General features: G+C 37.5%; 1 protein-coding gene across 4 annotated transcripts in view; it reads right to left on the reverse strand.

Annotated features, from left to right (window-relative positions):
- The window catches only part of PARD3 (par-3 family cell polarity regulator), a 1,241,096-nt gene that overhangs the window by 780,132 nt on the left and 440,455 nt on the right, over nt 1-20,509 (reverse strand). For all 4 annotated transcript variants that reach the window (XM_033931514.1, XM_033931513.1, XM_033931516.1 and 1 more), the window contains exon 3: nt 19,668-19,845. In XM_033931514.1, coding sequence (XP_033787405.1) covers nt 19,668-19,845 — 178 coding nt within the window. The remainder of the gene's footprint in view (nt 1-19,667; nt 19,846-20,509) is intronic.

Here is a 20,509-nt window from a genome sequence, read left to right on the forward strand (position 1 = left end):
CTTCAGCTGGATCCTTCTTCCATTTTCTAACAGATATTCTTTTTGCTCTAATAGCTTCCTTCACCTTGCTTTTTAACCATGCCAGCTGTTCCTTGGCCTTCCGTCCACCTTTTTTAATATGTGAAATACATCTGGTCTGGGCTTCCAGGATAGTATTTTTAATCAACATCCATACCTGATATAAATTTTTGACCTTTGAAACTGAGCTTCTAAGTTTTTTTGTTTTTTTTACCAGTCTCCTCATTTTATCATAGTCTCCTTTTTAAAAGTTAAAAGCTAATGTGTTGGATTTCCTGTTTGTATTTACGCCAGATATTATATCAATTTTAATCATGTTACAATCACTAATCAAGTGGCCCCCAGCACCACTATTTCCTGTACCAGATCATGTGCACCACTAAGGGACTAGGTTTAGAACTGTTCACCTTCTTGTTATTCCTATTTACAACTTGCTCAGCAGTGATAATTTGCAGTCTTTAAAATGTCTGCTCTTTAATTAAAAGTACCTGGTCTACTATGGTCTTTATTGCAACCTCACTATCAGGATGTCCTATCTTCCCTGTCTGGGGATATCCTTTTAAGATATCTTGTTCCAATTTAAAAGTTGTTCTATCTCCTTTTTAAATGTTGATGCCAGCAGCCTGGTTTCACTCTGGTTAAGTTGGAGCCCATCTTTTTGAATAGGATTCCCCCCTTCCCTGAAATGTTGCTCAGTTCTTAACAAATCTAGAATCATCCTCCCTGCACCATCTCATCAAGGAATTAAGACTCCCGAGCTCTTTTGGGTCATGTAGGGAATGGGTAGAATTGGATTTCAGCTTTCTACCTAAGAGCCTAAATTTAGCTTCCTCACACGTTTTCCTATGTCATTGGTACTTACACATACCAAGACAGTAGGCTCCTCCCCCAGCAGTATCTAAAATCTTATCTACAGTAAGTGATGTGTGAGGTCCATTCCCTTCACATCAAGCAGGGAAGTGACCAAGCAATCCTCAATTCTACTAGTCACCCAGCTATCTAAATGCCTAATGATCGAATCACCAATCAAAATGGCCATCCCAATCTTTCCCTCTTGGGCAAAAGTGCCTGGAGATACATCCTTGGTTGTAAAAGGATATCACATCCCCTGATTACAGGATTACTTCCTGCCTCTCTATGGTGATACTCTCCCTTCAGGTTATTTGTCTCTTCCATGGCATCACAGAGGTTGCCAAATGAAGTCCCACTCCCATGTCCCTATAGACCTCCTCTACAAACCTCTATCCATCTCAGGTCCTCCAAAAGACTGCTATTCTAGCCTCCAGAGACTGGGCCTCTGTTCTCTGAGTGCTAATAGCGCTTTGCATCGAGTATACATATGTAACTTCTCATTACCTGGAAGATAGTCAAACATGTGACAGTGCAAAAGACTAGCTAGCCCCAGTCTCTCTGCTAGACTGCTGCCTGCAACTTATTACTGGTGAGTTGTTGATTATATTGCTAATGGAGAAGGAATATATAAACTAAAGTCCCCAATGTTAAACACTACTAGGCTATGCTAATATTAATTTTTATTACTATTAATTATTAATTAATGTTATTAGTAAGTTTCCTTCCATGGACCTAAGTAGACTATTTCTAAGAGCTAATTACTAGCTTATAGAAATGTCCTAATTAAATGTCTAGTTTCCTAATTGGTTCAAGGGCCTATAAATCAGAGATCAGACCAGGGGAGGGTGGAGGAAATTAAAAATCTAAACTGAAGTTTCCTGTGACTATTAGCTGTGCTTTTACCATATCATATCATACAATTTCTTATATCCCACAAAATTTCAACTAGGATTCTATGTAGCTTATATCAAGGTATCAGAAGTTTACATTACAGTTAGGTATTTGGAGTAAGTTAAGAGACAGTTCTAGGCATTACAGAGGGAAGAGATATGTTTTTAGCATTTTCCTGAACTGGTAGTATGAGGGGATCCGACACAGACATAGCAGCAGGCTATTCCAAATTCAAAGGTGGAATCAAGCTTTAAAATAGCAATACTAACTTTAAGAGAGTCTCTTTTAATGCTAGTCTATGAAACTCTATTTACATATGCAGATGACATCCTTGTCCTTCTCGAGATATATTTTCAGTGAGGTTAGTGAGGTGCGAATCTAACAGCTTGCATAATGAAACTCCAATCCTGGACCCTTCTCTGTACAAATGAAGCTGAATGAGTCCAAAACAAAACTACTCTGGCTTGGCCTAAAATTAGATCAGTTACCCACTACCTTCTAATCCCACACTGCAGATCGAATTCTCAAGCAAAGTTTTGGGCATCATTATTGACTCTAAACTTTCCTTTAATGATCATCTCAACTCTCTGGTAAAAAAATGTTTTTTTAGTCTTCACATGTTGAGGAAAGTGAGATCCTGCTTCCGCCAACATTTTGCTGTCCTTGTACAATCAATCATTCTTTCCAGACTGGACTATTGTAATTCCATCTATCTAAGTCTAACCAAGAAAAATCTTCAAAGACTTTAACGGATCCAGAACACTGCGGCTAGGTTGATCTTTGCAAAAAGTAAATTTGATCGTGTTTCCCCGCTTCTGTCAAAACTTCACTGGCTTCCGGTAATTTCTAGGATTCACTTTAAATGTACCTGCCTAATATTCAAGATCCTACATGGCATTCTTCATCCCCTAATTCCACTATCCTGGAATTCTTCAAGACCTGAAACTACCAGATCCGCCCACAAACTCAAACTATCTTTCCCCTCGTTAAAAGGCATCATGTATGCAGGTAAATTAGGGAAATCCCTTGTCTTCAAATTCACTGAGCTTTGGAATAATCTCCCTGCCCCGCTGCTGAACCTAGGCTCATTCCAATTATTCCGAAAGCATCTGAAAACCTGGCTTTTCTCCAAAACGTAAAGCTATCTATGAATGTTGGAGCAGTGTCAGAGCAGTTAGCACCCCAGTCCACAGTAGAAACCTCTACCATGGTTTAGAAAATTATTGAGGGGGGAGGGTTAAATTTGTAGACATAAGGATGAAGAAATAAATTTTAGGTGATTCTTAAAAATGTAATACAGTATGTGACAAGCTTTTCAGAATGAACCGTCTCTTTATTGAGCCAGTGAAGAAACAGCGCAATTGCTGTGAGTTTAAATAGTACAGAGTAATCCAGGATTTTGGCTTCCTGTTATGCCTTTATAGCTCAGTGATAGGGAATGGAGGGGGGAGGGTGTAACCCGAAATGATGTAAAGCTAGCTATCCTCTTCATAACCTCTAATTTCTTATTATATCCTTCCCTCATTTATTAAATTTACCTGTAAACCCGTGCCGAGCTCTATCTTTATGGAGATGATGCGGTATACAAACTTAAGGTTTAGTTTAGTCTATGAAATGGTAACAGAGACGTTAAAGACAAAAAAAAATGTATTCCTTACCTACCTATGCTAAGTGAGGTTACCTATTTAACTCTAAGCCTACGTTTCCTCAAGTTTAAAAACAATTTCTAGATTACTTACTGTATATGCTCATGCTTCCATAATACTGTAATTCACAAGGCAATCAGTATGCCGGTAGGGCCTTTTTGAGCTTTGTTCTTTAATTAGTCACCAATGGACTTGTGAAAATTCTCTGCTTTATTCTAGGATAAGTAGCATAAATCATTTTTAGTTTTTTGGTGTATTGGCAGGTACCTGTAACATGAATTGGCCACTGTTATAGACAGGATCTTTGGTTTGCCCTAGACTGGCAAAGCTTATATTCTTATGAAATCTTAAAGCAATATTCCAAGAAAAAACTACTTGTAATAAGTTCAATCCAGAAAGAGAGTGCAGCAACAAGGATCTGATGTCAATCGTGAATAGTTTATGTGCTAGGAGAAAGATATAACAAGATTTATAAGAGTAAAAGAAACATGGTGAATGAAAACAAAAGGTCAGACACAGGTAGAAAGAAACTGAAGGAATGTACAGTAGAGTCCCTAGATATTAAACATACATTTTAGGATTCCAGTGTTCACACCCTTCTAAAAACCCTAGATCCCATTCCTAATGTGAATTAGAAAACCAATGTAAATTTAAACATCCAGAGAGAATGCTTGATAATTCTTTAGCACTAAACATTTCTAAAGAAATGTGTGTTTCATTATAAAGACTGAGGCCTCCTTATACGTTTTTAACGCACGCACTGGATTAGCGTACGCTAGCCAAAAATCTACCGCCTGCTCAAAAGGAGGCGGTAGCAGCTAGCGCACGTGGCAATTTAGCGTGTTAAGGCCCTAGCGCGCCTTTGTAAAAGGAGCCCTGAATGTCAGCAACTGAAGTATAATCCAATGAGAATAAAACAACCTGCTTCATGTTCTTTATAGTATTTATGCCTTTCACAGAATATATGTACAATGAGATTTTGATTAAAGCACTCAATTGTTTCCTCATTTTGGCAGCCATTCTATGTGCAAAGTAACAGAAAACAGCTTTTTATCCCAAAACTTCTATATTGGTTAGTATATTGGCTATTGAAGTAAGAACAGGTGCTAAAAAAAAGAAATGAAAAAAAAAAGAGCCCTGTTACATGTGGTTGAAAGGGATTTTATATCAGGATCTAAAATTCATTACTGTGAAACAAACAAGTTGGTTCACCAGACTGTACACTCGCTGTTGAGCTGCTGTCGCTCAACATCCTGTCTTATCTGCCAAATTGCTCATTAGGTTTGGCAATTTTCACCTGCGCCTCTAGTTTATATTTCAGCAGGGAATAAACATCAGTCTGATTTAAGAATCATCTGCTGCGAGTTTCCACTTTTCCCTCAGAAATGCAGGAAAATACATTGTGTTATAGGAGAGAAAAGGAATCTAACAGAACAAATTAAAAATAGAAATCTAGTCAACTTAAGAGCAAAGTTTCAAGACTATCCTCAGGATTATTTTGAGCGCGCAAAGAAAGGGAGGAGTCAATCTACCTACATTGCTTTGTAAAAGTCTTCATAACCTCTCAAAGTTCAAAATATATTAAAGTAGAAGTTTGTTCCATACCCTAAATTTGGCTTGGGATACACTTCCACCTTCTCTCTTGCTTAGATGTTAAGAAGGTATTGCAATCAATCAAAACATAAACGGGTATTATTAGATCAAGTTCCTTTTTCTTATCTGCTTAAATTTAATACATTATTTACTCCCTTCTTGGCACATCTAATAAATCTACACCAATTGCGGAGAGTGGGGTAAATTTCCCATATTTTTACAGATACCATCAAGCTTTTATCATGCGGCAGGGAATGTACTGGATCCTTCCTGAGCTCATGGAACATCTTCCTGATTGGCTGTACTTAGACTTGCAACTTATGTCCCCATTACGGGTGTTTCATGTGTTTTATGTATCAAGTTACCCAGATATGTCAAGGACAATAGTATTTTATCTGACACCTGGAAAACCTTGAAATTTATTAACAAACTAACAGATATTCCGGTAGAGAAATCTGCTTATCAATCCTTATGGTTAAACCCCAAGATTCAAATTGGCGAGTCTGGGATCTTCTGGAAGCACTGGATGCAGGCAGGTATACGTACACTAGATAATGTTTTATCAAATGGGAAAATGCTTGATTTTTCACGACTGCTAAAATCTTTTGGAATTGCAAAGTCTCAAATATACAAATGGTTGCAGTTGAAGCAGGCCATTCAGAAGGGGTTCAATGATTGGCGTAATCTAAAAAATCATTATAGCTTGCAGGTCCTGTGCTTCCAGACAGATTTCCTAGGGCATCAGGCCACTCAGTGGTATAAATTAATATCTGTTTTTATGAATAAGAAACCAAAAACTAGTCTTAGAGACATTTGGAGCATTGAGATAAAGCAGCAAATTTTTGCTATTCAATGGCCACAAATTTGGACTTGGAGGATGAGATGTATAGCGTCAGCATCTATGAGAAAAACATGTTTTTTCTTGTTACATAGAAATTTTTGGACCCCTGTTCATTTACAAAAGTTAGACAGTTCTAAATCTAATAGATGCTGGCACTGTCATCTTGATATAGGAACACTGGATCATCTGCTGTTCTATTGTCCTCTAATACTCAATTTTTGGAAGTCGATATGAGGACAGATTAATGCTATACTTGAGTCATCAATTCCATTGACATAAGATGTGGGATGATATTACATCTGAAGCCCTCATTGGACAGATATAAAGGTCAGCTTTTCCTTATTATGACTGGGATAGCCATGAAAATGGTTACTCGCAATTAGAAGAACTGGGATCGCCTAAGTTTACTTTTTGGTGGGCAAATTTATGTTTAAGTTATAGGTATGAAAAGATGATTGCGGATATGCTGGGGCATACTAAGAGATTCAAGTTAATTCAAGTCTTTTATGGATTCATTATAGTTGTCTTTTCCTTTATTTCTGTTGGTATAATACACACAAACCCAGGGGGAGAGAGGGCGGGGGGGGGGAGTATTTCTTTTGTATGGTTCTATTCCCCTATGAAAATGGTGGTTGGGTGGGGGGGTTAATGTTGTATGGATTCTGATTGATTTTAAGTGCATATATGATTACTATTATTTATATAGATGTTGTATTGCATTTTTGTTAGCTTTAGAAACTCAATAAAGATTTATAAATATAAAGCTACACACTGAAAATGCCCCTTATAAAATTGTGCAAGGTTGTCTAGACAAAGGTGTTCACAGGGTCATAGTATGGACAGATCTGCAATCTATAAACATTTTATAAAAATATGTACTTGCACAGAGCATTTGTACATATATACGACTTCTTCAGCCTAGGTATAAATTTGTGAAAGTCATAACAACACGCACGGATCAACTTCTAGATTATCCAACCCACAACTAGATATCTATTAGCAGAGAGAAAGGCTATTTGACAGCTGAAACGCTCCAAGATTAATTTGAGCATTAGGTAGTTCATGGTCCCCCAACGTTGGTTCAGCTGGAAGGCCACTAAGATAAGTGTTGTTGCTCTTCTATAAAGTATATATTCAGAAGCATATAATTTAATAAATGGATTTTAAGTTTTGATAACACAATAATAAATGAAATCATATTTTAAACAATTGATTAAAGGGCTACACCCCCAGTTAGTTAAATCGCTCTTTTAATTAATTAATAATTAATTAATTAAGGTTAAGAAGGAGGTTTGAAGTAAATGATTACATCACATGTATTCAGGATGAGGACTTGAAATAACATCTAAGTTATAAGAGGTCTTCAACCTCTCTATTAAATTTGGGGATGAGTTCTATTGTTAAATTAGGGTATTATCTAAATGATTAGAACAGTGGGTGAATAAGAGTGAAAAATTAATCATAAATTAATTAAGACACTGATGTGCAAAAGAAGATTGTTTAAAGTGAATATCATAAATTATCCTTTATACCCCCTTTCTCTCTGCTAATAAATTTGTGAAATAGCAGTTTTGTACTTCTGGGGGTCATGAGTGCTTGTGTTAGGGGAGAAGTGAAGAAGTACCCTTCAAGCAGGTTTTGCGAAACAGAGTAGGTTTTAAGAAAGGTTTGGACAATTTCCTGAAGGAAAAGCTCATGTTATTGAGACAGACATGGGGGAAACCACTGCTTGCCCTGGATTGGTAGCACTGGAATGTTGCCACTCTTTGGATTTTTGCCAGGTACTTGTGACCTGGATTGGCCATCATGAAGATGGGATACTGGGCTAGATGAAGATTCAAGATTCTTTATTTTTGATATACCATCTATAAAAATACATGTCTAGACTGTGTACATTATAAAAAAATTATAAAACAATTAAAGGAGGCAAATAAAAAATGGTAGTTTATCAAATGTTAAAAATAAATTAATATACATGAAACGAAAGGATAGTAGGGGAGGGAGAGGTTATTTAAAATACATCAAAGTAAAATTAATAAAAAAGGACGGTAAATGGGGAGTGGTAAAAACAATAGGAGGGGATCACTTAAGAAGAAGTGTTAGATATTTCAAAACCACATATGAATCAGGAAGTTAAAAAGTGGAGGCTAATGCTAAAGAGTGAAAGCATCTTTAAAGAGGAAAGTTTTAAGTTTAGTTTTAAATTTTTCGAGGGGGGCAGTAACTGAGAAGATGGATTTACGAGTGGTGTCATGAAACAGTTCCCGTATTGATGGTATAAAAAGTAAATTTTGATTATTTGATCGGAGGATCCTTGATGATGAGTAGGGGATCAAAAGTTTGTCTATAAATGCCGGTTGATTAGAGTTTTTAGTTTTGAAAGTGAGGAGAAGTATTTTATAGGAAAGACGATGAGAAACAGGTAACCAATGTGCTTTACGAAAAAGAGGGGCAACATGATCAAACTTTTTAGCATGATAGATTAATTTAACAGCTGTATTTTGTAATAATTGTAAACGACGGATTTCTTTCTGGGGTATGCCTTGATAGAGGGCATTACAGAAACCAATAGTTGAGATTACAAGGGAGTGAATCAAGATATTAATAGAGGAATGGTCAAGAGAAGAGGAAATAGAACGGATGAGCCTGAGCTTATAAAAGCATTTCTGCATGACTGCACTAATTTGTTGATGGAAAGTAAGATCCCTGTCTAGAATGACTCCAAAAAATTTAACTTTGTTATCCATTTGAATTGGGGAGGAGTCAATGCTGATGGGTAGACATAGATGGTCATCTGGGGAAATCGAAAAAAAAACACTGGTAGTTTTAAGAATGTTCAATGATAGTTTATTATGCCGAAGCCAAAGGCTGATTTTGTTGAGTTTTTGATTAATTTCTATTATGTCTTCAGGGGATTTAGAATTTATAGGATGAAGTAATTGAATGTCATCGGCATAAGTGTATACTTATCTGATCCAGTAAGGCTAGTCTTATATTCTTATATAACAGAGGTTTCTGTTGGGATCATCAGCATGCCACCATTTGCCAGCTAAGATGAGCAACAGTTTTGGGCTGGTTATTAAGTGCGCTAGATGTGGTGTATTTAGATTTTAGCAAAGCCTTTGACAGTGTTCCACACAGACATCTAATAAATAAACAGAGTGCCCTCAGGATGGATCCCAAAGTGACAGGCTGGGTCAACAACTGGTTGAGTGGAAGGCGACAGAGGGTAGTGATCAATGGAGATCGCTCTGAGGAAAGGGATGTTACCAGTGGTGTGTCTCAAAGTTCTATTCTTGGGCCTGTTCTTTTTAACATTTTTATAAATGATATTGCTGTAGGGTTGTCGGGTAATATTTGCCTCTTTGCGGATAATACCAAAATCTGCAATAGAGTAGACACCCCAGATGGTGAGAATAAAATGAAGAAAGACCTGGCGAAGCTTGAAGAATGGTCTGAAATTTGGCAACTAAAATATAATGCTAAGAAATTCAAGGTCATGCATTTGGGATGTAAAAACCAGAGGAAACGGCACAGTTTGGGGGTGAAGAACTTATGTGCACGACAGAAGAGCGGTACTTGGGTGTGATTGTATGTGATGATCTTAAGGTGGTCAGAACAGGTTGAAAAGGTGACGGCAAAAGCTAGAAGGATGCTAGGTTGCATTGGGAGAGGTATGGCTAGTAGAAAAAAGGAGGTATTGATGCCCTTGTATAAGACTTTTTAGAATACTGTGTACAATTCTGAAGGCCACACCTTCATAAACAAATAAAAAGGATGAAGTCAGTCCAGAGGAAGGCTAGTAAAATGGTATGTGATCTTCGTGATAAGGCGTATGGGGACAGACTTAAAGATCTCAATCTGTATACTTTAGAGGAAAGACAGGAGAGGGGAGATACGATAGAGATGTTTAAATACCTACATAATGTAAATGCGCATGAGTCAAGTCTCTTTAATTTGAAAGGAAACTCTGCAATAAGAGGGCATAGAATGAAGTTAAGAGATGATAGTCTCCTGACAGGCACCTGAGCCAATCGGGGAATTAGGCACCTTCCCAGTGCATCAGGGGGTGGGGGGTGGAAGTTGTCTTCAGGCAAGAAGGAGTGGCAAGCTGCAGTCTAGTGGCAAGGATAGTCGGTTGAAATGTAGGCCAGACTTTTCTGGTCTACATTTCAGCTGCCTATCATTGCAATCAGGCACGATTCTCTAACCAGTGCTGTCTTGTGATTGGCACATGCTTTTAAGGTGGGCGGGCACTGTTTAGAGAATCTGGTAGTTAAAGCACACCCACATGCTCCAGGAAAAGCAAGCACAAACCTCTTCTAACCACACCTCCCACCCAAATAAGGTAAAGCCTGCCAAATCCACTCAACTCATTCCTGTCCCTCATCCTAAAGCTTATTCCCATGACGAAGCTTAAGATAGCAAAACAGGGGCCCTGTCAGGAGTTTGCTGAAGGGGGTCCGTTGATGAGTATTGTTTGGATTTGGATACATTCGGACTCTGTGTGAACACCTCTCTGCTGCACCCTGCCCACATAACCTGTGGAAGATATTCCTGCTGCAGATAAGTTTTTGTTTTTTTCTTTGCTTTGAATTTTGAGAGGACTTATGTTGCATAGCTATTAGAGTTATTATGCTATTTATATGATAAATATTTTTACTCAAGTAAGGAACGATTGTATAGAGTAGAGTTTTTCTAGACCGAGGATGAGTCTGCATCTTCAAAATCCTTTTTGAAGCTGCTTTGTCCAGAGAATTGAATCTTTTATTAAATCCACCATAACACTGCGGTCTTTTCTCCACTTTTCTAAAAATTATAATTCTTTATTGACTTTTAATCAAAAACAGTGTCATACAAATGAAAGAACAATAGGTATTACATATATTACACTAATATCCGTACAGGTAACATAGATATCATTCAATAATTTCAGTTTCTTACATATAATAAAAGCAGAATATATCCTAATATATAATACAAATGAAGAATAAAGTTGCCCAAATGTCGCTATCAATATTTACTCCCTACCTTCCAACCCCCCAACCCCCCCCCCCCCCGGATGTGTAAAAATAAATTAACCAAAGGAAAGATATGATAAATATACATTATTATATTTTTACAAATTTAGTCAATGGGCTCCAAACTTTATTAAAAACCTCACTAAATTCATTACACTCTGTGTTAATTTGTTCATATCTGTACGTAGTGCACACATTCACCCACCAAAAAGTATAATTTATTCTATCATGGGTTTTCCAATTACTAGTAATCAATTGAATGGCTATTCCTTTTAGGATCATAAATAGATGACTCATATCTTTACTTTTCATAAATTGTTTTTTCAGGTACTTTAGCTAGATTGTGAGCCTTTGGGACAGTAAGGGAACTTCCAAGTACCTATCTTTATTTATTTATTTATTTTATTTATTGTATCTTTAATGTATCATTTTTGTAAACCGCTTAGAACCTCACGGTATTAGCGGTATATAAGAATTAAATTAAATTAAATATTTATCTAGAGTGGGTTTCACATGTAAAATCGTTCCACAAATTATAGCCTGTGGCACTCCTTTCCCATTGTTATGTGGTACCATTCATATCTTGTGTATAAAACTGGTGGATAATACTGATTTGGAAGGAGTTGAAAACCCCAGGAGGACATGATTAAGATGTTGAACAATCTTGATAAATGCAAAGGAGAATATACTTGGGAAGGAAGAGCCAAATGCATAAATACAAAATATGGAAAGATGAGATAAAGATAAAAGGACTGGTGAGGTAAGCAGATAAACTGAATAAATCATTACAATAAGAATAAAAATAAAAACTACTCCCAACTCAAATCATTAAAACCATATTGGGATATATTAACAATAGCATCACAAGTAAAATAGGTGATGCTTTTCTCCCATTCTGCTCAACATTGCGTTAAGGCTATCATTGATTTTTGTCCTGATTTGACTCCCACAGGAAATGCTCCATTGAGATTTGAATGGATAGAAATAAAAAAAATGAAGATGTAGATAAGTAGATACATGCAAATGTTGAAAATTATTGAGTTAATTTAGCTGAAAAAATTTTGAGAGGTGACTGATAGAGCCTTTTGTTCTAAGACAAAGGAACTTCATTTCCTTTATGTGGTGGGGGCAGGATAAGAAGTGCTGATGTTAAACAGCATCACTGTGATATGATTTAAGGAAATAGTAGAGTCTGACACTGAAATATTTTATATACAGATCAGATAATCTCTCTCTGGGATGGTCTAGATAGAGGAGGTACTGCCTGAAGAAATGGGTGAACTAGATAGCATGTCATTTGTTTCATCTATGCATTTGCATAATTTTATGCTTTTGTTTGAAGAAAATCATAGAGCACTAGAACAGTTTTGACATTTATTAGTCTGGTCAGGAACCGGAAAGTTATAATATTCTGTTACATTAATATTTAGCTTCATAGGGCCCTAGTTATATGTTTCATAGGTGAAGATATACTGTATATAGAGTAGATGGTGTAGTTTTCAGTAGAAAGCATATATATTCAAATGTGACATTTTTCTAGTACAAGAAAAACAGCGGATAAAAATATGTAGTACCTGGATGAATACAGGAAAAAGAAAAAGGGGTCAATATGCAGAAGAATAAAACATATCTTTAATTTAAAAAAACAACAAAGCAATGAATAAAAAAGCTGTATCAAATTCCAAGTGTGCGAGATAAAAGCTTTTGATGTTATCCATAAGGATTTTTAGAATGTGCACACACATTTTGTTTTATTACAAATGGATTGTAACAGCTACATTGGACCAGTGATTGTGGCATTTGTGCTTTTACAAGCTTCACCCGTTTTTTTGGTATTATTACTTTTACTATAATGCATTTTAACGTTGTGTTATGTTTTTTTTTTTGTCTGCCTTTGGAGCTTCACTTTATATTTTATATTTTTTTTTCTTTATTGAATTTTCAAAATAAGCACAAGATAACCTTGTTCTAGAAAATCAGTTGTAAAAGTACAAATTAAATCAATTCTCAAGGAAAACAAATTAAACTTTCTTAGACCACAATCAATCTTTAGAGAATTCCTGGAAAATGTTAAGAGAAACAATAATTCTTACAATAACTTGATATAAAAAGAATAGGTTTAGCAGTAAAGTTCCCTATACAACTTAGTTAACACTAGCAGTAGACAACTTCTTCATATCAAGAAATGCGCGCAAGTGTTAAGGTAAAAGAAAGACATATTTAACTGCAAGATTCTTGACTAAACATTTGCATGAGTAGGCTAAGAGAAAAGTTGCCCCCAGCATCACTGTCTCAGTTCTCATTGCACATATTGTCTCAAGTTTACTTATCAGTATGCTTGGTTGTTTGATTCATAAACTTTACTAATTTTATATTCATCAACATTAGACTATATTTCTTTAAGATTAATCTATCAAGAGGCAATTATATTGATAATTAAACACAGAATTTTTAATGATGATATATAGGCCTTGTATTTCATTTACACCCCCCCTCCCCTTTTTATAAAACCGTAGCGTGGTTTTTAGCGCTGGCCATGGTGGTAACAGCTCTGACACTCATAGGAATTCTATGAGCATTGGAGCTGTTACCACTGTGGCCGGCGCTAAAAACCACGCTACGGTTTTGTAAAAGGGAGGGGGGCAATTCATATGTGGATTATATACATATTTTTCCTTAATGTATTCTGTGTTTTTATGACCATATTTGTATTCAGTATTGTCACATATTAAGTTTGTTTTCATTTTTACATGTTCATCTGTCATATACGTAAAATTTTGATTGTCATTATTTAATTAGATAGTCTCATATTAGTAACATTAGTTTTATTTGATGACACTTTTAACAGCTATACTGTTTTGCTTCACATTTGTCTTGTTTCTTGTTTACAATTCTCAAGTACATGGTAGGTTGTATATAATTCATTAAGGGCCCTTTTGATCAAGATGTGCTAGAGCAGGGGTAAGGCAATTCCGGTCCTTGAAAGCCGGAGCCAGGTCAGGTTTTCAGGATATCCACAATAAGTATGCATGAGATAGATTTGCATCCCAAGGAGGCAGTGCATGCAAATCCATCTCATATATATTCATTGTGGATATCCTGAAAACCTGACCTGGCTCCAGCTCTCGCGGACCGGAATTGCCTACCTCTGTGCTAGAGGTTTTTAGCGTGAGCCAACATGATAAATGCTATAGCGTTCATAGAATTCCTATAAGCATTGCTAAAAACCTCTAGCACTGCTTGATAAAAAAAAAAGGGGGTAGGGTACTTCTCACATAATATTATTTATTTAAACAATTGCACTTTTTTTTCCTTATTTTGAAATTTATCTCTCTGGTATTTCATGTCACCCTTCTTTTTTGTTTTGTATTGAAATGCACAACTTACAGTGGTGCCTCGCATAACGGACGCCTCGCACAGCGAACGCTGCGCATAACGAACTTTTTGTCTTGCTCCCTATAACGAACTTCGTTTCACACAACGAAGTCGCCCGAGGGGCCCGGGGGGGGGCGGAACTACTCTCGCCGCTTCCTAATGTGAGCCGGGAACAGCAGCACCCTCCTGTCTAAATGCAGTGTTCCATCATCTCCCTCCACCTTACCTTAGATACCGAGTTTTCCGGCTTTCTTTTTCGGCCAGCCACACACTTTCAAAGAGCAGCACATGCGCGCATGCTCTGTTGTTCAATCTTCTCCTCTGACGCAACCGGAAACCGGAAGTTGCAGGAGAGGAGAACATTGATCAACTCCAGCAGCTGCGCGTGCACAGCTTTTTGAAATCGTGCGGCTGGGTGAAAAAGAAAGCTGGCAAACTCTGCATATAAGGTGAGGTGGAGGGAGGGAAATGTAGGGCTGCAGAACGAATTATTTTGTTTTACATGTATTCTTATGGGAAAACGCGTTTCACACAACGAACTTTTCGCATAACAAACTTGCTCCTGGAACGAATTAAGTTCGTTGTGTGAGGCACCACTGTATATATTTTTGTAAGACTATTTTGAATGTTTCACATCTACCCTATTTTTATGATAGTTTGTTCAAAATGAATTCAGTTTAGGTTAAATAGCCATACTGCTGATCTTTCTCTGGTATGCAAGGTCTAAAGTTCCTGCTATAAAAATCAAGATTATTCAAGTTACGAGCAAAGAGATTCATTTTTAAACTCCTGAAAGTTACCTTTGTGAGAAGAAACTACTACAACTATTGAATTGGAAAAAAATCCTGTAAATAGAATTAATATCCCTGTTGTATTTCCTGTTAATTCCTGCTGAGGAGTACACATATAAATGGTACTCTGTATTTCCAGTAATTACCTTCTTACTGTGCAAGTTCTCTTCATTTCTAAAATCCATTCAATATAGTGGTAGATGCTGATCCTAGTTATTACATGTTGACAAGGTCATGTATGTATTAATTGGTTTGAAGATAGGATACAAAATTGCTGCAATTATTGTAATTTTCTGACTAATTGACGGCTTGGCACTGAATATTGTGTTTCTACAGTTGAAAGTGAAAAATGCTAGATGTGGAGCTGTTTTAAGATTTTATTATTTGGTGGATGTATCCTTTTTTGCTGCACTTGGCCTCAATATTTATGAAACAAGCTGGCCTCTAATTTATTCTCACAGCTCATTTAGGAGGCTGTGGAATAAGGATGCTGTCTCTTGAAACAGATGAGCCTGCTGAGATTCTTTATCATATCCTATCGCTGTACTTGCTATCCCTTCACTGAAGGCATATTGAAAATGAATTTATGGTCCTCTTTGCCACACTTTCTCTCTTGAACACATTTCTCATGTTGGATTGGGCATATGGGGGTTTAAGTTTATAACAGTGCAACTATGTGAAATATCAGAAAAAATATCTATGCTGCCTTCTGAAATTGGCATAAATTAGGTACCTATGTTCCCTTATGAGAATGAGGTCTCTTCTTGAGCCAGAAACAGAGAAAAGTGTAGAGCTGAAAGTATGTGCTGGGAAAACATATATTATAAATGCCAGACCAATAAGTGGAGAAAAAGACCTCTGTGCAAAATGCTAGTAAACCAAAAAAACTAGTTAGAGTTTAATTTGCATCACTTATTTGCATCACAGAAAGCTCCAATGCAGAAACACATGAAGGAAGACAACTTTGTATTTGAAAAATCTTAAACAACTTTTCAAGTATATATTATTTTTATCAATTAAATTGTAACAATTCAATGAAAATATAGTCTTCCAACAAAATGTATTGTAAACCGCTTTGCTACTGTCTGTAAAAGGCAGTATATGAGCAGTAATAAACCATTAAATGGAAGAAGAATACGTATCTCCACTGTTGAATAGAAGCAGTAAAATCTAAATACACCACATCTAGCGTACATCTTCTATCCAATTCTCTGGTCACCCAGTCAAAGAAATTGATCAGATTTGTCCGACAAGACCTGCCTCTAGTGAATCAGTGTTGCCTCCGGTCCTGTAATGCACAGGATTCCAGAAACTTGACCATTTTCTGTTTTAAAAGTGTTTCCATTAATTTGCTTACCACAGAAGTCATACTTACTGGCCTGTAATTCCCTACTTTTTCCTTACTTCCACTTTTCTGGAGAGGGACAACATCCACCCTGCACCAGTCCTCCGGTACCACTCCTGACTCTAGAGACTCGTTGAAAAGGTCTGTCAGCAGAACTACCAGAATTTCTCTAAGGTCTTTCAGAACCCTAGGATGTACACCATCTGGCCCCATTGCTTTGTCTACCTTTATTTTAGCTAACTCCTAATGAACACAACCCTCTGAAAATAGATCAGGTTTTATTACTCCTCCATCCCTATTCATGTTTGTCTTCTGCGTTCCAACTCCCGGCGCTTCAGCCGTGAACACAGAATAGAAATATCTGTTAAGCAATTCGGCCTTTTCTGTATCAGCTTCTACATATTCCTCCCCTTCACCTTTGAGTCTCATAATGCCACTTTTTCACTTCTTCCTTTCACTAATATATCTAAAAAATGTCTTGTCTCCCTGTTTTAATGTGTCAGCTATTTTTTCTTCCATTTGCATCTTTGCTTTCCTGACTACACGACCAGCCTCTCTTAACTTTTCCAGATAATTTTTGCTTGTCTTCCTCTTTCTGCAATCTTTTGTAGTTGATGAAAGCTAACCTCTTATTACTTACCTTCTCAACTACTACTTTTGAGAACCAAAGTGGCCTTCTTTTCCTCTTACTTTTACTTACTTGCCTCACAAAAAGGTTTGTCACCCTTACAATCGCTCCTTTCAGTTTTGCCCACTGCATTTCCACTCCTTCCAGACGTTCCCACCCACACAATTCTTTGACGTAAACGCCCATCCAAACAAAGTTAGTTTTTTAAAAGTCTAGAAATTTTGCTTTTGAATGAGCCCTCTCTATACCCATCTTAATATTAAACCGTACCATGCAGTGATCACTGGATGCCAGATGATCACACATTGTAACATCAGAAGCAGTTTCCCCGTTTGTAAGCACTAAATCCAGTATGACCCATCCCATGTGGGTTCCATTACCAATTACTGGAACAGTTCTCCTTATAGAAAATCCAGAATCTCCCTACTTCTAGAAGACCCTGAAATAGGGATACCCCAATCAACATCTAATATGTTAAAATCACCTATTAACAAGACTTCCCCTTTTTTAGATATATTCAGAATGTCTACTTCTATTTTTTTATTTAATCATTTATATACCACTTATATCCTAAGTGGTTTACATTCAGGTACTTTATCATATTTCCCTATCTGTCCCGGTGGGCTCAAACGCTATCTAGTGCACCTGAGGCAATGAGGGGAGTAAATGACTTGCCCAATGTCACAAGGAGCAGTGAGGGATTTGAACCCACAACCTCAGGGTGCTGAGGCTGTAGTTTTAACCACTGTGCCACACACTCTCTAGCTACTTCTTCCATCTGTGAAGGAGGCCTGTATATCACACCAATATAAATATACAGTATTCACCATACCCTCTTTCCAAATTTATCCAAAGTGCCTCTTCCTTGCCCTGCAGATCCTGCAATTGTGTGGCTTCAATATGTTCTTTCTGCCTACTCTGTCTTTCCTGAACAGATTATAGCCCAGTATAACTACATCCCAGTCATGGTTCTCTGTGAACCATGTCTCTCTGTGAACCAACTCCTCTTCTTCCATCACAGCTTCTAGATCCAGAATTTGGTTTCCCATACTTCGAGCATTAGTATATGCTGCTGTCCAGACATTGCCCTCTTTTCCCATCCATGTAGAGGTATTAAGTGATTTACTTACTTGAGGGCTTATACTCACTCGGGAGCTTTGATCACCCTGCCACATCACTTCTAGTTTAAAGCCCTCTTTAGTAAATTAGCCAGCCTGCTGGCAAAGACACTTCTTCCCTTCTTTGATAGATGCACACCATCCCTGCTCAGCAGCCCTTGGAAGATCATCCCATGGTATAGAAAGCCAAAACACTCTTGAGAACACCATCCACATAGCCAAGCATTCATCTCCAGGATGTGAGCTTCTCTGAACATAAGAAGTGCCTCTGCTGGGTCAGACTGGAGGTCCATCGTGCCCAGCAGTCCGCTCGTGCGGTGGCCCGACAGGTCCAGGACCTGTGTAGTAGTCCTCTATCTATACCCTTCTATCCCCTTTTCCTTCAGAAAATTTCCAATCCCTTCTTGACCCTAATACCATACTCTGTCCTATCACGCCCTCTTGAAGCAAATTCCAGGTGTCCACCACCCGTTGGGTGAAGAATAACTTCCTAGAATCTGTCCCCTTTCAACTTTTCCGTTGAAAATGCCTTCTCGTTTTTGTAGTTTTCGAAAGTTTGAAGAATCTGTCCCTCTCCACTTTCTCTATGCCCTTCTCGACACTAATAAAGTCTGCATCAGTCTCCACAGCACCCTTTGTTTTGAAGTTTACTGCATCAATAGTTTCATAAAATTTAAATAGGGAGTCAGGGAATCTTCTTTTTCCAACAATCGGCACCACGGTATTTTCCTCTAGTGCACTAGCCTAGAACAGGGGTAGGCATTTCCGGTCCTCGAGAGCCGGTGCCAGGACAGGTTTTCAGGATCTCCACAATGAATATGTACGAGATGGATTTGCATGCACTGCCTCCTTGAGATGCAAATCTATCTCATGCCTATTTATTGTGGATATCCTGAAAACCTGACCTGGCTCCAGCTCTCGAGGACCGGAATTGCCTACCCCTAGCCTAGCATAAAGAAGATACACAGTTTCTACTTTCATAGTTTAAGCTAAGTTTGTATTAGTTCCAGGCTACTTCAATCCCTTACATGACAAAAACTGATCAAAATACAGCTAGATGAAAAGAAATTTAGTTTAACAAAAACTATGAGATCTGACAGACTATTTCTATATAAATGGTTCTAAGGTTTACTGCTCCATGTATTCATTAGCAGACACACAGCATCAGCTTCAGGAGTAATTTTATATAAAACACAGTAGCTAAACTATCTCTGGAAAGAAAGGTTAGCTACATCTAGAAACCAAACAGCTTGTTCCTTGACCTTTCTGTGGTGGTAAAAAAGGTTTTACAAGGCTAATTAAACCATGACATGCAAAAGCATTATTATCAAAGCAGCTAGTTCTGCTGCAGAATGACATATAACCATAACAAAGAATAAAGGTTTATTTGCCTTCTATAAAAAACAGAAATGTGTCTCATCTCTGAAGCTGATTCTGTTAATGGTGAGGACAGCAAGACCTACTTACGGTAATATAAATGAAGAACAAACACTGGTATTTTTGTAAATTGAGAAGAAGCATGCAGAGACACGTAAAGCTTTTACTTACTTGCACGAAGCACTGAAGGAGTGACCTCAATTTCACTCGTTGCTTGATATGGCTGAAAGGCTGACATGTTAGAACCAAGCTCACTGCCAAAGATCTCTGGGCTCTGAGTACCCGTTGAACTAGCACTTGTGCCATCTCCGCCATGGTGTGGCTCTTGCTCATCAAATATGGCAACAAGCTATAGGAAACAATGGAAGATTCTAATTTAGAAGGTAATGCATTAACCCACTATTATTATCTTCCCTTAATATAGTGTAAACCATTAAAACAGCTGAGGAAAATGAAGACATTGATTTATTAAATACAGGCATATATAAACTGCTAATTTTCATAAAACCATCTTCAATTTTTTTCTTTATTATTTATGTCAAATACAATCAGTTAGCACTAACTTGAAACAGAAAACAGAAAATATAAAGATATAAGCCACCTTTCATATGGACAGAGATATGGGTGGTATAGGTGACAAAGCAGGGATGGTAGGTGTAGGATATGGATATGGAATAGGGTCACAACACACAGCAAAATCTCAAAATATCACCAAAAATCACCAGAAGCACTCTGGGAGTGATTAAAAAAAAGTTGCCTGCACCTACGCGCTTTTTATCATATCAGCACTATAATGCACCGATATCAGAAGCAGATATTGATGTTGATTTCCTGCCAAAGAACCCTATATATAAAGCGTGGATTACTGCATGCACTTTGCAACACAACTTTTTCCCAGGAGAGATTAGGATCCTTGTCACCCAAGTGGGTGCCGACTATGATGCCCTCTATGGGAGAGAGGATGATAGCAAGCTGACCATCTGCACCAATCCTATCTGGTACCGGATCTGCAA

The sequence above is a fragment of the Geotrypetes seraphini genome, chromosome 2 (assembly GCF_902459505.1).
Source record: "Geotrypetes seraphini chromosome 2, aGeoSer1.1, whole genome shotgun sequence".
NCBI classification, from domain to species: Eukaryota; Metazoa; Chordata; class Amphibia; order Gymnophiona; family Dermophiidae; genus Geotrypetes; species Geotrypetes seraphini.